We start from the raw sequence: 15,146 nt of genomic DNA, 5'->3' as shown, positions 1-15,146 counted from the left end.
ACGTTTTCATTTATCACTGGGCCCTGCACATTAGTAATTGTCCTGCTGGGGCTTTCTATTGCTTTATGATGGGCCCCTGAGGACATGATAGTAGGCCCCCAGGGGATCTAAAGGGCATAGGCGGAGGGACTTCCCTGGTGGTCCAGTGGTTAGGACTCGGTGCTTTCACTGTCATGGCCCAGGTTCAATCCCTTCAAGCTGCACGGTGCGTGCCACACCTCCCAAAAGAAAAAAAGGGGGGAGGTGTAGGCAGGGATCATTAGAGCATAGGACCCTGGGGATAAGACAGGAGACAGCCAACAGATGCTGTAAATGGTCCCTGAAGACATAGCAGGACCCCAGGATACTTAGCAGGGATTCCCAGTGGGTATTAAGGGACCTTGAGGGCTTTTTCTTTTGTAGCAGGAAGGAGGGACATTATGGGGAATGTTCAGACCGACCTCTGAGAGGCCTCATGGCTAAACCCTGAGACCATTCTAACAGGAGGGAGAGGAGGTCAGAATGGGGACTTTACAGCAGGGGCACGGGAGGGCACCTTCCATGACCTTGACCGTGGTAGGCTGGATAAGGATCCCTCAAAGATGTCTGTGCCCTAATCCTCCAAAACCTGTGATTATGTGACCTTGTATGATAAAAGGGACTTTGCAGATGTGATTAAATTCAGGATGCAGAGATGATCTTGGATTATCCAGGTGGGACCAATGTCATCACAAGGGTCCTTATAAGAGGGAGGCAGAGGATCAGAGTCAGAGAGTTGTAAGGAGGACCACAGAAGTCAGAGAGGAGAGAAGGTGCCGGCTTTGAAGATGGAGGAAGGGGCCACAAGCCAAGGAATGCAGGCGACCTCTAGCAGCTGGAAAAGGCAAAGAAATGGATTCTTCCCTGGAGCCTCCAGAAGGAATAGTCTTGCGGACCCATTTTAGATGTCTGACCTCCAGAACTGTAAGAACATGTTTGTGTTATTTTAAGCCACTAAGTCTGTGGTGATCGGTTACAGCAGCCATAGGACACTAATACAACATTCTAGACCCACTGTGGACGGCCACTGATGCAGGATCCCAGGACGCATGGATAAAAGCCTGTGGGAATTTTCCCAGAGCGCCATAGAACACAGAATAGCAGGCCCTTGGTATGTTCTAGCAGGACCCTAAAGACTTCCTGGTGGGACTTCCCTGGCGGTCCAGTGGTTAGGACTCCAAGCTTCCACTGCAGGGGGCATGGGTTCAATCCCTGGTCGGGGAACTGAGATCTGGCATGCTGCACAGCGTGACCCCAAAAAACACACTTCATGGTAAGGCTAGAGGCATTCTAATAGGGTCCTGGCAGGGCCCCTAGGGCTTAGAGAGGACACCCCAAGTTCATTTTGGTGACCCTCAAGGCCACATGAGGGAAGACTAGACATATTTTAGCAGGATCCAGGGGACCTTCTGAGCATGCAGTGGGAGTATTGCAGGATCCTGGGGACGTGTTAACAGGAACCAAAGGACTTTTTGGCAGGACAGGTAGATTAGGGGTCCTGAGAGGTGTTGAAGTGACACCAATGGGACATTGTAGTAGGATTGAGGACACCTAGAGGAACTACCCAGGGCTGGGTAAAGCAGGAGCTGCAGAGGGATGTGAGCATCACAGATGGACCTGGGACCACTGGCAAGGCCCCCAGGGGCAACGTACTTGGGTCCTGGGAGCATAGTGACAGGAACCCAAGGGCTTGTCATCAGGTCTCTGGTGGCATTATTTTAGGGTCCTAGGCAATAGAGGAGAATCCTACAGGCTGTGTGAGCCATTGGAGTAGGACTCAGGGTATCAAAAGGGGATACACAGAGCGTGTAGCAGGACCTGAGGGCCCTTTTTTTAAAAACTATTTTTAAATTTTTATTTTATTTATTTATTTTTAATTTTATTTATTTATTTATTTACTTTTGGCTGCATTGGGTCTTCGTTGCTGCGCACAGGCTTTCTCTAGTTGTGGTGAGCGGGGGCTACTCTCACTGCGGTGGCTTCTCTTGTTGCAGAGCACGGGCTCAGTAGTTGTGGCTTGCGGGCTGTATAGCGCAGGCTCAGTAGCTGTGGCACACAGGCTTAGTTGCTCCGCGGCATGTAGGATCTTCCTGCACCAGGGCTCAAACCCGTGTCGCCTGCATTGGCAGGGGGATTCTTAACCACCGCGCCACCAGGGAAGTCCTTTTTTTTATTCTTAGGTCGCACCAGGCAGCTTGTGGGATTCCCCAACCAGGGATCCGCCCCGGGCCACGGCAGTGAAAGCGCAGAGTCCTAACCACTGGACTGCCAGGGAATTCCCTGAGGGTCCTTTTTTAGTGGGGTCTCAGGATGAGGGAGCAGCAATCCAGCTGGATGAGGGGCCACAACAGCAAGTTCCTGGGAAATGCGGAAAGTTTCTTGCCTGATAGGGATGTTATAGAATGTCCTAGAGAGTCTGTCTAATTGTTTCTGTTTTTCTTTTCTTTTCTCTTTTTTTTTTTTTTTTTGGTGGCATTGGGTCTTTGTTGCTGTGCCTGGACTTTCTCTAGTTGCGGAGAGGGGGGCTACTCTTCATTGAGGTGCACAGGCTTCTCATTGCGGTGGCTTCTCTTGTTGCGGAGCACGGGCTCTATGTATGTGGGCTTCAGTAGTTGTGGCACGTGGGCTCAGTAGTTGTGGCCCACGGGCTTATTTGCTCCACAGCATGTGGAATCTTCCCGGACCAGGGATGGAACCCGTGTCCCCTGCATTGTTGGGCGGATTCTTAACCACTGCACCACCAGGGAAGTCCCTGTTTCTATTTTTCTATCTGTCTGTCTATCTGTCTACCTGCCTACCTACCTATTTGTCCGTCTGTTTTGTCCGTCTGTCTCTATTTTTCTAGCATCCATCTGTCCGTCGGTCTGTCTGTCTGCCTGACTGCCTGCCTACCAACCTATCTGCCTATTTTTCTATCTATCATCTATCTACCTCCGTACCTACCTACCTATCTATCCATCTCTCTGTGTCTATCTGTCTTTCATGGGGAGGTTCTGGATAGGGCAGGGCCTGGTGAGAGATAGTAATAGAGAGAACCCAGGAGTGGGCCTGGGGAGCCCCGCTCAGCTTTCTGACAGAACCTGAAGGATTCGCTCAGGTTCGGCAGCAGGGAGCGAGCCTGGGGCTGAGGGCACTTTGTGGCCGTTCCTGAGTGGGTCACAGCAATTGTTCTGCTGAGGGCTCAGGACTGATTTAGCAGGATTCAGGGATGGCGTGGCCAACTCTGTGGGATGTTGGTGTAGCCTCCTGAAAACTCTATCACTGGGTCTCAGGATACTATCTGGGACCCAAGGAGCTTGGGGGTGGGAGCCTGAGATTTTCAGAGACCCAGGGGCATGGTAGTGGCCTCTGGTGATGGTCCAGGAAAACTCCAGGGACACCAGCGTTAAAATTAGTTATGTCCATTAACAGAGGAATGGTTAAAGAAGATGCGGTACATATATACAATGGAATATTACACAGCTGTTAAAAAGAATGAAATAATGCCACATGCAACATGGATGGACCTAGAGATTGTCATACTGAGTGAAGTAAGTCAGACAGAGAAAGAGAAATATGGTATGATATCTCTTACAGGCAGAATCTAAAAATAAATGATACAAGTGAACTTATTTACAAAACAGAATCAGACTCACAGACTTAGGTTACCGGGGGGAAGGGTGGGGGGAAGGGACAGTTAGGGAGTGTGGGATTGAAATGTACACACTGCTTTATTTAAAATGGATAACCAGGGACTTCTCTGGTGGCGAAGCGGTCCAAGGAACATCAGAGTAGGGTCCTGAGGGCCTTTAAAATGAGAGCCCAGGGGCTGGAATGGTGCTCCGGAGACAGCTGGATCCCAAGGGACGTAGAGGTGACGGTTGGGCATGGCAAGTTCCCCAAGGTATTTTAGGACTCATGGGACATGAAAGCGGGATCCTTCAGCATCAGGGTGGATCTTAGTGGATATTCTAGCAGGACCCAGGGAGAGTTATGAAATGAACAGAGGTCCCTCACTTAGTTGAACATAGATTTACCATCTGTCATCGTTTAACCCATGTGTCAACTTGGCTGGGCCACAGTGCCCGGTTGTTTGGTCCAACATTACTCTGGATGTTTCTGTGAGGGTGTTTGGGATGAGATTTACACAGAAATCAGCGGGCTCTGAGTAAAGCCGACCACTCTTCAAAATGTGGGTGGGCCTCATCCAATCAGTTGAAGGTGGAAAACTCCCCTCCCCCCAGCAAGCAAAGGGGAACTCTGAGAGCAGACTGCCTTTGGATTTCATCTGCAAGATGAACTCTTCTTGGTTTTCCAGACTGCCTGCCTTTAGACTTGAAATGTAACTCTTTCCAGAGTCCCCAGCCTGCCGGCCATCCCTATCAGATTTTGAACTCACCAAGTCTCCACAATCACGTGCGCCAATTCCTTATACCAAGTCTCTTTATATATGTGTATATATATATATATATCCTGTTGATTCTGTTCCTCCAGAAAACCCTGACTAATACATCATATGACCACCTAGCAAGTCCACTCCTGGGTATATACCCAAAAGAATTGAATACAGCTATGCAAAAACAAAACAAAACAAAAAACTTGTACACAAATGTTCACAGCAGCATTATTCACAATAGCCAAACAGTGGAAACAACCTAAATGTCCGTCAGTTGATGAATGAATGAATGAAATGTGGTCAGTCCCTACAATAGAATACTATCCACCTGATGAATTGGGAGATTGGGATTGACATATATACACTAATATATACAAAATAGGTAACTAATAAGAACCTGCTGTATAAAAAATAAAGTAAAATTCAAAAAAAATAAAAAACTATCCCCCCATAAGAAGGAACGAAGTCCTGATACAGGCTACCATGTGGATAAATCTTGAAAACAATCTTCTGGGGCATTCCCTGGCCGTCCAGTGGTTAGGGCTCCGTGCTTTCACTGAGATCTTCCACAAGCCGTGCAGCGCGACCAAAAACAAACAAAAACAGTATGCTAAATGAAAAGCCAGACACAAAATGCCACAATATTGTAGGATTCCATTCATCTGAAACGTCCAGAATAGGCAAAATCCATAGAGAGAGAAAGTAAATTTGTGGTTGCCAGGGGCTGGGGGGAGCAGGGGCCCCTTAACGTCTCTAGGGTCCCCTTTGGGGTGATGAAAAAGTTCTGGAACTAGATAGCGGTGATGGTTGCACAACATTGTGAATGCACGAAATGTAACCAATAGTAACTCCTTTGTTTTGTGCACTTTACCACAGTAAAACAAATGAATGGGAGCATTATAGCAGGAGTGTGGGCTGCCGGTGGGTGGTTGGAGGGTGCCCCGAAGCATGATAGAGTATACTGGGTCTGTGCGTTATTGAGGTCATATCAGAAGATATTAAAGAACTGCAGGCGCACTTTAAGGGGCCCCTTGGGGGAGGGGTTGGAAGGAGGAAGTGTGGAAGTATCTGGAGGACTTTTATCACAGCAGGAGCTAGTGACGGGCGTTGGGGGTGGTGGGGATAGACAGCGACCTAAGAAGGGGACGCACACAGACCTCCCAGTTTGGGACTCCGATAATGTTGATTCCCAACTTCGTCATGAATTTGCTGGGTGGCTGACACCCTCAAGATAAGAAAAGCAACAGATAGAGAAAAAAAAAAAAAAAAGACACAAGTTTCTAGAGAGAGGCAGAGACCAACACTCAGGCTGGGCCCAGGGCCCGGGGTGTGCCCTGCAGCTGGGGGGCGGGGTTGGATATTCCTGGAGTCGAGGAGCCGTCTCCGGACAGGATGTGAGAGAGGAACTGGGGTCTCTAGTCACGGGAGCCAGCTGGGGCCGCAGGAGGGAAGGGATCGTGGCTGCCGTGAGCAGAGCTGGGGCCCAAGACCGAGGGTGGAGAGGGCCGGGCGCCCGGACTCCAGGGTCTCAGGGAGGAGGGAGCCGGGGATCTGGACTTTGGGGTTTGAGGGAGGAGGGGCGCGGAGGGGGGGGCCGGGACCCGCGGGTCTGAGGGAGGAGGAGGAGGCGGGGCCGAACTCCGAGCGAGGACTCTCAGCCTATCCAGGCTCTGTAACTAATTAACCAGCTCGGATCCAATTAAGGGGTGAAAGTTCATCGAGGAGGAGGGCCTTGTTGTCATCCTCCGGGATCGAACCCCTCCACCTGCAGTCGCTGGCGCGCGGGGTGGCCGAGGGGAGCCGAGCGGGAGCTGGGGGAGGGAGGGAGGGGCGGGGCGGGGGTCCGGAGGAGTCACGCGCCCGCTCCCGCCCCAGGTCTCCCATTGAGGATGCGGGTCCGCCGGCCTCAGCCCTGGGGGCTCGGTCTGCTGCTCGTCCTCCTGCCTGGGACGTTGAGTGCAGGTGAGGGGGCTCGGGGGGGCGCCGGGGCTGCCGCGGACGAGGGAGGTGGCGCCCTCCGGGAAAAGAGCAAAGGAAGCGAAATCTGTGGTCCCACTCGAGCCAGGCGCTTCCTTCTTTGCTTCATTTGACTTCGTTTCTCACGATCTCCTCCCTCTGGCGGTGTGTCTGGGAAACACCTGTCCTCTTCTTACTGGGTCTCTGTCCCTCTCTCTGGGTCTGGCCCTCCTCTCAGGTTCCGGCCCCTCTATCTGCGGTGGGGTCTTTTCTCTCTCGGGGTGTCTGTCCTGCTCCCATCTAGGTACCCCGGCCCATCTGCTCTCTTCACCTGTGTCTCCGGCAGAGAGCCATCGCTCCCTCCTGTACCACTTCACGGCCGTGTCCGCCCCCGCCTCGGGGACTCCTGCCTTCTGGGTGTCGGGCTGGCTGGGTCCACAGCAGTACCTGAGCTACAATAACCTGCGGGCTGAGGCTGAGCCCTACGGCGCTTGGGTCTGGGAAAGCCAGGTGTCCTGGTATTGGGAGAAAGAGACCACAGACCTGAGGAGCAAGGAGAAGCTCTTCCTCGAAGCTCTCCAAGTTTTAGGGGAAGGAGGTGAGACTGGAACTCCTGAGTCTGAGGATGGACGGTGCTGGGGCCTGGATCCTGGGTCTGAGGGAGGAGGGGACCAAGGCCCCTGCTCCTGGGCCCTGCTCATCTGTGTTTGGGCATCCCAGGTCCCTACACCCTGCAGGGCCTGTTGGGCTGTGAGTTGGGCCCTGACAATGTCTCGGTGCCTGTGGCCAAGTTTGCCCTGAATGGCGAGGAGTTCATGATGTTTGACCCCAAGCTGGGCACCTGGGATGGGGACTGGCCTGAGTCCCAGACCATCAGTATCAAGTGGACGCAGCAGCCCGAGGCAGTCAACAAGGAGAAGACCTTCCTGCTCTACTCCTGCCCCCACCGGCTGCTGGGGCATCTGGAGAGGGGCCGAGGCAACCTGGAGTGGAAGGGTGAGCAACCCCGCTGAGAGTCCTGACGCCCACGGACCCCTTCATCCCCACAGCCCTGCCCAAGGCCTCATCTTCTTCCCCAGCCTCTCCTCCCCAGCCTCCAGGCTTCAGTCTACCCCGCTTTCCTGCAATCATGTCCCAGAGGGTCTTTCTCCACCCCAAGCTGCCCCTGCCCCTCTCCTGCACGCGGCCCTCCTGTGGCTCCTAGAGCCCTTGGGGCACAGCTCAGGCCCCTCGGCCGGGCATTGAGACGCCATGTGGCGTGGCCTCTGTCCCTCTCCTCAGCCTCACGTTTCTCCATCTGCTCCATTTGGCCAGACAGAATCACCCGGAGCCCCTTCAGCTCACACCAGGCCTCCCATTTCTTCACCTTTGCCAGTTGCACTGGTGCCGGATGCCACCGGTGTCAGGTTCCACTCTGGCCCATGAGGCTTTCGCTTGCCTCTTTTGGACACCCACAAGATCTTGTGTGACCTCTGTTACACACAGCCTATGTCACTCTGAGCTATAATTACACACACGGCAGGGGAACTTAAGGGCTGTAGTTACAGCTGTCTTGTCCTCAGCCTCCCCCACAGTGCAATTCCTACTTCCATCTCGGCCCTCAATGTAGGCAGTCCTCCACCTAGCAGCCAGAAGAATGTTTTAAAAACATAAATGAACTCCCATCCCACCAGTGCTTAAAACTGTCCCATAGATCCCCACTAGTCTTAGACTAAAATCCAGATTCTGTTCCAAGGCCTGCAAGCTCCTCATGGTCTGGCTGCCTCCCACCACTGTAATTTCACAATACGCCCAACGACAGTGGCCTTCTCCCTTTCCTCCAATATGTCAGGTTCTTTCCTTCCTCAGGGCCTTTGCATCTGCTGTTCGCTCTGCTTTTGATTCTCTTCCTTGGGATCCAACCATGACTGGGTCCTTCTCATGCTTGAGGTTTGACCTTGGATGTCAGCTCTTCAGCAGGGCCCTCCCTGACCACCCTGGCTAGGAAGTACCATCCCACCCCCATTATTATCTCTCATGCCACTGTTTTGTCCATTCATTCATTATAGCATCTTTCTTTTTTTTGTTTTGTTTTGTTTTGTTTTTTATTGAGGTGTGACTTACTTACCTAAAATACACGGCTCAATTAATTTTTTAACTTTAAAAAAAAACACATTTATTTATTTATTTGGCTGTGCTGGGTCTTAGTTGCGGCACGAGGGATCTTTAGTTGTGGCATGCGGGATCTAGTTCCCTGACCAGGGATCGAACCCGGGTCCCCTGCCTTGGGAGCATGGAGTCTTCACCACTGGACCACCAGGGTAGTCCCCTCAATTAATTAATTTTTTATTTTGGCCGTGCTGCACGGCCTGTGGGATCCTATTTCCCCAACCAGGTATCGAACCTGTGCTGGACGGCAAAGGAAGTCCCTCTCTTCCTTTCTTTCTTTTTTTTTTTGTCTCTCTCTTCTAGTCCACTGATTATTGGACTGAAATTCAGCCAATACCTCACTCTCTTGATTAATGTAGCTTTATAGAAAGTTTTGATATCTAGCAGTTAAGTTCTTCAGTTTTATTGCCTTGATTATGCCATGTCATTTGCATCTCTAGATACATTTCTGCTTGTCAATTTCTGCCAAAAATTCTGTTGGGATTTCAATAGTGATTGAGTTGTATCTATAGATTAGTTTGGGGAGAATTGACACCTTAACAATATTAAGTTTTCGAATCCATGAATACAGTATATCCCTCTACTTGTTTAGATATTCTTTATTTTCTCTCCGTAATATTTTGTAGTTTTCAGTGTAGAGGTCTTACACCCCTTTGGTTAGATTTTTTTCCCTAAGTATTAGACATTTTTTGATGCTTCTGTAAATGGTAATTCTAAAAATTTCATTTTCTTATAGTTTGTAGTTTATAGAAATACTATTGGTTTATAGAAATACTATTGAGTTTTATATATTTTCCTTGTATTCAGAAACTTTGCTGAATTCACTTACTGCTATTAATTTTTCCTAGATTCTTTCGGATCATGTCATATTTGACATGTTTTATTTATTTTCTTTTCTAGTTTTAGTAAATTTTATTTATTTTTCTTATCTTAGGATCCCCAGTACAATGTTGAATAGAGTGGTGATAATGAACATCTTGTAGTCTCAAACTCACAGGGAAAGCATTCAGCGTTTTACTATTAAGTATTATGTTAGTTATAGATTTTTATGTTGATGCCCTTTGATGAATTAAGGAAGTTTCCTCCAACTCCTAGTTTGCTAAGAGTTTTTTTTTCTTTCAATTTAAAAAATATATAAATTTATTTATTTATTTGTTTTTATTTTTGGCTGTGTTGGGTCTTCGTTGCTGTGCACGGGCTTTCTCTAGTTGCGGTGAGCGGAGGCTACTCTTCGTTGTGGTGCGTGGGCTTCTCATTGCGGTGGCTTCTCTTGTTGCAGAGCATGGCCTCTAGGCACATAGGCTTCAGTAGTTGTGGCTCACGGGCTCTAGAGCACAGGCTCAGGAGTTGTAGCGCAAGGGCTCAGTTGCTCCGTGGCATGTGGCATCTTCCCGGGCCAGGGATCGAACCCGTGTCACCTGCATTGGCAGGAGGATTCTTAACCACTGCGCCATCAGGGAAGCCCTCAATATTTTTTTCTTTAATAGATCTTTATTGGAGTATAATTGCTTCACAATACTGTGTTAGTTCCTATTGCACAACAAAGTGAATCAGCCATATGCATACACATGTTCCCATATCCCCTCCCTCTTGAGCCTCCCTCCATCCTTCCTATCCCACCCCTCTAGGTCATCGCAAAGCACTGAGCTGAGCCGATCTCCCTGTGCTATGCTGCTACTTCCCACCAGCCAACTATTTTACATTTGGTAGTGTATATATGTCATGTTACTCTCACTTTGCCCCAGTTTGCCCCTCCCACCCCAAGTCCTCAAGTTCATTTTCTATGTCTACCTCTTTATTCCTGCCCTGCAATTAGGTTCATCGCTACCATTTTTTTTTTTTTTTAGATTCCATATATATGTGTTAGCATACGGTATTTGTTTTTCTCTTTCTGACTTACTTCACTCTGTATGCCGGACTCTAGGTCCATCCGCCTCACTTCAAATAACTCGATTTCGTTTCTTTCTATGGCTGAGTAATATTCCATTGTATACATGTGCCGCATCTTCTTTATCCATTCATCTGTCGATGGACATTTAGGTTGGTTCCATGTCCTGGCTACTGTAAGTAGTGCTGCAATGAACATTGTGGTACATTGTCTCTTTTTGAATTATGGTTTTTTCAGGGTATATGCTCAGTAGTGGGATTGCTGGGTCATATGGTAGTTCTATTTTCAGTGTTTTAAGGAACCTCCATACTGTTCTCCATAGTGGCTGTATCAATTTACATTCCTACCCCAACAGTACAGGAGGGTTCCCTTTTCACCACACCCTCTCCAGCATTTATTGTTTCCAGATTTTTTAATAATGGCCATTCTGACTGGGCGTGAGGTGATACCTCACTGTAGTTTTGATTTGCATTTCTCTAATGATTAGTGATGTTGAGCATCTTTTCATGTGCCTCTTGGCCATCTGTATGTCTTCCTTGGTGAAATGTCTATTTAGGTCTTCTGCCCATTTTCTAAGAGTTTTTCTGTTTTATTTTTTTATTTTGAATGGTGCTGAATTTTATCAAGTGACCATTTGCTTTGTCCCTTTTATTCTAACGTAGTGAGTTGTATTAGCTGACTTTCAAATGTTAAACCAACCTTGAATTCCTGGAATAAACTTCACTTGATCATAATGTGTTATCCTTTATATAAGTTGCTTGATTCTATTTTCTAATATTTTTAGAGACTTTGAGTGTATTTACATGAGTGATATTGGCCTTAAATTCCCTTTCTTGTTATGTCCTTGTGAGGTTTTGTTATTAAGGTACATTGGCTTCATAAAATGTGCTGGGAATGGTTTCTTCTTTTTCTGTTCCCTGGAAAAATTTGTGTAAGAGTGGTATATTTCCGGCTTCCCTGGTGACGCAGCGGTTGACAGTCCGCCTGCCGATGCAGGGGACATGGGTTCGTGCCCCAGTCCGGGAAGATCCCACATGCCACAGAGCGGGTAGGCCCGTGAGCCATGGCCGCTGAGCCTGCGCATCCGGAGCCTGTGCTCCGCAACGGGAGAGGCCACAACAGTGAGAGGCCCGCGACCGAAAAAAAAAAAAAAAGAGTGGTATATTTCTTCCTTAGTTGTTTTGTATAGTTCATTAATTATGTCATCCAGACCTGGATTTTTTTTTTTAAAGAAGGTTGTTCTATTTATTTATTTATTTTTAAAATATTTATTTTATTTATTTATTTGGTTGCGCTGGGTCTTAGTTGGGAAGAACTCTTGGTTGTGGCATACATATGGGATCGATTTCCCTGACCAGGGATCAAACCCGGGGCCCCTGCATTGGGAGCGCAGAGTCTTAACCACTGCGCCACTAGGGAAGGCCTTGGACCTGGAATTTTATTTGTAGAAAAGTTTTAAATTATTGATTAAAAATTTTAAATAGTTACAGGATTACTATTCAATTGTAAAACTTCTTTTTGTGTCAGTTTGAGAAGGTTGTGTTTCTCAGGAATTTGTCCAGGTCATTTAAATTTCAAATCCGCTGGCATGAATTTTTTTTTTTTTTTTTTTTTTGTGGTACGCGGGCCTCTCACTGTTGTGGCCTCTCCCGCTGCGGAGCACAGGCTCTGGACGCGCAGGCTCAGCGGCCATGGCTCACGGGCCCAGCCGCTCCGTGGCATGTGGGATCCTCCCGGACCAGGGCACGAACCCGTGTCCCCAGCATCGGCAGGCAGACTCTCAACCACTGTACCACCAGGGAAGCCCATGAAATTTTTCACATCCTCTTACTATCTTTTCTTTCTTTTTTTGGCTGTGTTGGGTTTTCGTTGCTGCACACGGGCTTTCTCCTGTTGTAGCAAGCGAGGGCTACTCTTCATTGTGGTGCGCGGGTTTCTCATTGCGGTGGCTCCTCTTGTTGCAGAGCATGGGCTCTAGGTGCGTGGGCTTCAGTAGTTGCAACACGCGGGCTCAGTAGTTGTGGCTCGCGGGCTCTAGAATGCAGGCTCAGTAGTTGTGGCACATGGGTTTAGTTGCTCCGTGGCATGCAGGATCTTCCCGGACCAGGGATCGAACCCATGTCCCATGCATTGGCAGATGGATTCTTAACCACTGCGCCACCAGGGAAGTCCCTCTCTTACTATCTTTTGAATGACTGTTGGGTCTGTCTTATTTTCCCTCATCACACTTTCATAAACTCTTTCCATTTTATTTACATGTACACAAATAATCGTCTCTCTCCCCTCATTAGAACACAAGCTCCATGAGTACAGGGACTTTTGTCTGTCTTGTTCACTGCTGTATCCCCAGTGCCTAGAAGAGTGCCGGGCACATCACATGGTAGATGCTCAGTATGTGTCATTGTAGGAAGGACTGGGTGAGAGATGGATACCCTCATGGTGGACAGGTTGGGTCTCTGTACCCCTGGGAAGGCCCTTCCCCCTTTACCATTATATTCTCTAGGCTCAGGAAGTCGCAGGTCACGTGGTGGGGCCTCCTGGATAGAGTGGAAGGAATCGAGTCCTCTCTATGTCCCTCTCCAACCCTGGGCCTGGCCTTGGGGGTTCATGGGCCTGGGACTTAGGCCTGTCTGCCTCTTTGTCTGCAGAGCCACCCTCCATGCGCCTGAAGGCCCGACCGGGCAGCCCTGGCTTTTCTGTGCTCACCTGCAGCGCCTTCTCCTTCTACCCACCTGAGCTGCAGCTGCGATTCTTACGGAATGGGATGGCAGCTGGCTCTGGTGAGGGTGACATTGGCCCCAACGGCGATGGCTCCTTCCACGCCTGGTCATCACTGACAGTCAAGAGTGGCGACGAGCACCACTACTGCTGCGTGGTGCAGCATGCAGGGCTGGCCCAGCCCCTCACTGTGGAGCTGGGTGAGGTCCCGCTGGGGGTGATGCTCCCTGCTTCTGGTTGCCTTTTCTCCCTCTACTGCAGCAGTCCTTCCTGAGTCTGACCACCTTCCACTCCACTGCTGCTAGTTCTTCTTGCGTCTGACTGTTTTCTGCCTCACCACTGCCAGTTCTTCCAAAGCCTGACAGCCTTTTGTCCTGTGTTGCTTGCCTCCCCAAGTCTGAGTGCCTTTCATCCTGCTGCTGCTGGCCTCATTGAGTCGGGCCACCCATTAACCACTATGGAAAGTCCTCCCTAATTCTGACCACCTTCCGTCCTGCTGCTGCTGGCCTCATTGAGTCGGGCCACCCATTAACCACTATGGAAAGTCCTCCCTAAGTCTGACCACCTTCCGTCCTGCTGCTGCTAGTCTTCATGGAGTCTGACCGTTCGTTGTCTGCTGCTGCCAATCCTCTATGAGTCTGATGTTCTACTGCTCTGTGCCCACCCCTCCTCTCCAATTTGGAACACCACCCACCCTGCTGCTACAGGTCTCTTGACCAGAGTGACTGAGACCCCTCTTGCTATGGCTGGTTCTTACATACAACCTGGGGGCTTTCTAGACCTAGAACATCATGTGAGTGGCCTTTCCACTCCCCCAAAACTTGGTGCTGGGATCTCTGAGCTTGGGAGGGACTGAGAACCCCCAGTCCCCTGTCCTGACTCAGATGTGCTGGAGGGTCCATTAAATATATCACAACATTCTCTGGCTGCAGAATCACCAGCCAAGTCCTCGGTGCCAGTGGTTGGAATCGTCATCGGCTTCTTACTGCTCATGACAGTGGCTGCAGGAGGAGCTCTTCTGTGGAGGAGGATGAGGAAGGGGCTGCCAGGTGTGGGACAGGAAGAGGGAAGTGCCTCAGAGAGAGGGACAGAGATCCCCCAAAAAGAGGGAGACACATTCCTGAGGGGACAGAGGTCTAGACAGAGAGGGACAGAGACCCAGAGAGTGGTGGGGACAGAAAACTGGAGGGGTGAAACAGAGACTCAGAGCATATAGAAACCCACAGGGTAAGACAGAGACTGAGAAACACACACACACACACACACACACACACACACACACACACACACACACACACACACACACACACACACACACACACACACACACACACACACACACACACACACACACACACACACACACACGAGGGGAAGTCAGAGACCCAGAGGATTTCAAAGATTCTAATCTCTCCCCCTTCCCTCTTTCCTCAGACCCTTGGATCTCTTTCCGTGGGGACGATGTAGGGGCCCTCCTACCCACTCCTGGCCTGTCCAAGGAAGCTGAATCTTAGGATATAAATGCATTCGCAGTGACTGCGGATCGTCCCCCATCCTGGCTGCTACCAGCTAATGTAGTCAGGTCCTTTTCATGCTGTGAGACCTCCTGGAATCCTGGTATTTCTGAGCCTCCAGAAGGAGCCCGATGTCTGCCCTCTGAATTTCTCCTTCTGTGGCCTGCCTCAGTTTCCCCTCCTGATATATATGGCTCTCTTCCACCTCCACATATAACATGGGTTTGGGCCCGAATCATTGTGTTCTCATCGTTTCAACTTTTTAGGAAATTGTGGGGGGAATAAATGGTGTAAGCCTTGGGCTTCAAATCTCTCCTGAGGCTAATTTGTTGCCATAGTGGAATCTACCAATTTTATATACCAAGTCATATATTTTTAATAAATTTCACAAATAATTACTGGATGTTTGTGCCCGGCATTTTGAGGAATTCTTGGCTTGGAGTCTGACCTGACTCCTTGGAGGAACGGAAGAGTTATTCCCTCCTTGAGGGAAAGGAAAGCCTCCTCAGGCTTCTTGCTTCCCTTCCTT

General features: G+C 49.4%; 1 protein-coding gene across 4 annotated transcripts; it reads left to right on the top strand.

The window, feature by feature from the left end:
* The first annotated feature begins 5,676 nt into the window (after positions 1–5,676).
* FCGRT (Fc gamma receptor and transporter) lies at positions 5,677–15,012 on the top strand. Of its 4 annotated transcripts, none has more exons than XM_082676318.1 (7): positions 5,677–5,859; positions 6,269–6,355; positions 6,696–6,947; positions 7,070–7,345; positions 13,034–13,303; positions 14,036–14,152; positions 14,538–15,012. In XM_082676318.1, exons 2-7 carry the CDS (start codon positions 6,283–6,285, stop codon positions 14,615–14,617), a joined length of 1,068 nt encoding a protein of 355 aa, XP_082532444.1. In that variant the 5' UTR covers positions 5,677–5,859; positions 6,269–6,282; the 3' UTR covers positions 14,618–15,012. The 4 variants fall into 4 exon arrangements, with proteins under 4 accessions (XP_082532444.1, XP_082532443.1, XP_082532441.1 ...); XM_082676315.1 differs by having other exon boundaries at positions 5,823–5,918; XM_082676316.1 differs by lacking the exon at positions 5,677–5,859 and adding an exon at positions 5,953–6,189 and having other exon boundaries at positions 6,270–6,355.
* The last annotated feature ends 134 nt before the right edge of the window (positions 15,013–15,146 follow it).

Source organism: Grampus griseus, assembly GCF_964374135.1.
Source record: "Grampus griseus genome assembly, chromosome: 19".
Taxonomy (NCBI): Eukaryota; Metazoa; Chordata; class Mammalia; order Artiodactyla; family Delphinidae; genus Grampus; species Grampus griseus.
The sequence above is the reverse complement of the archived record's forward strand: the minus strand, read 5'-3'. Positions and strand labels throughout refer to the sequence as shown.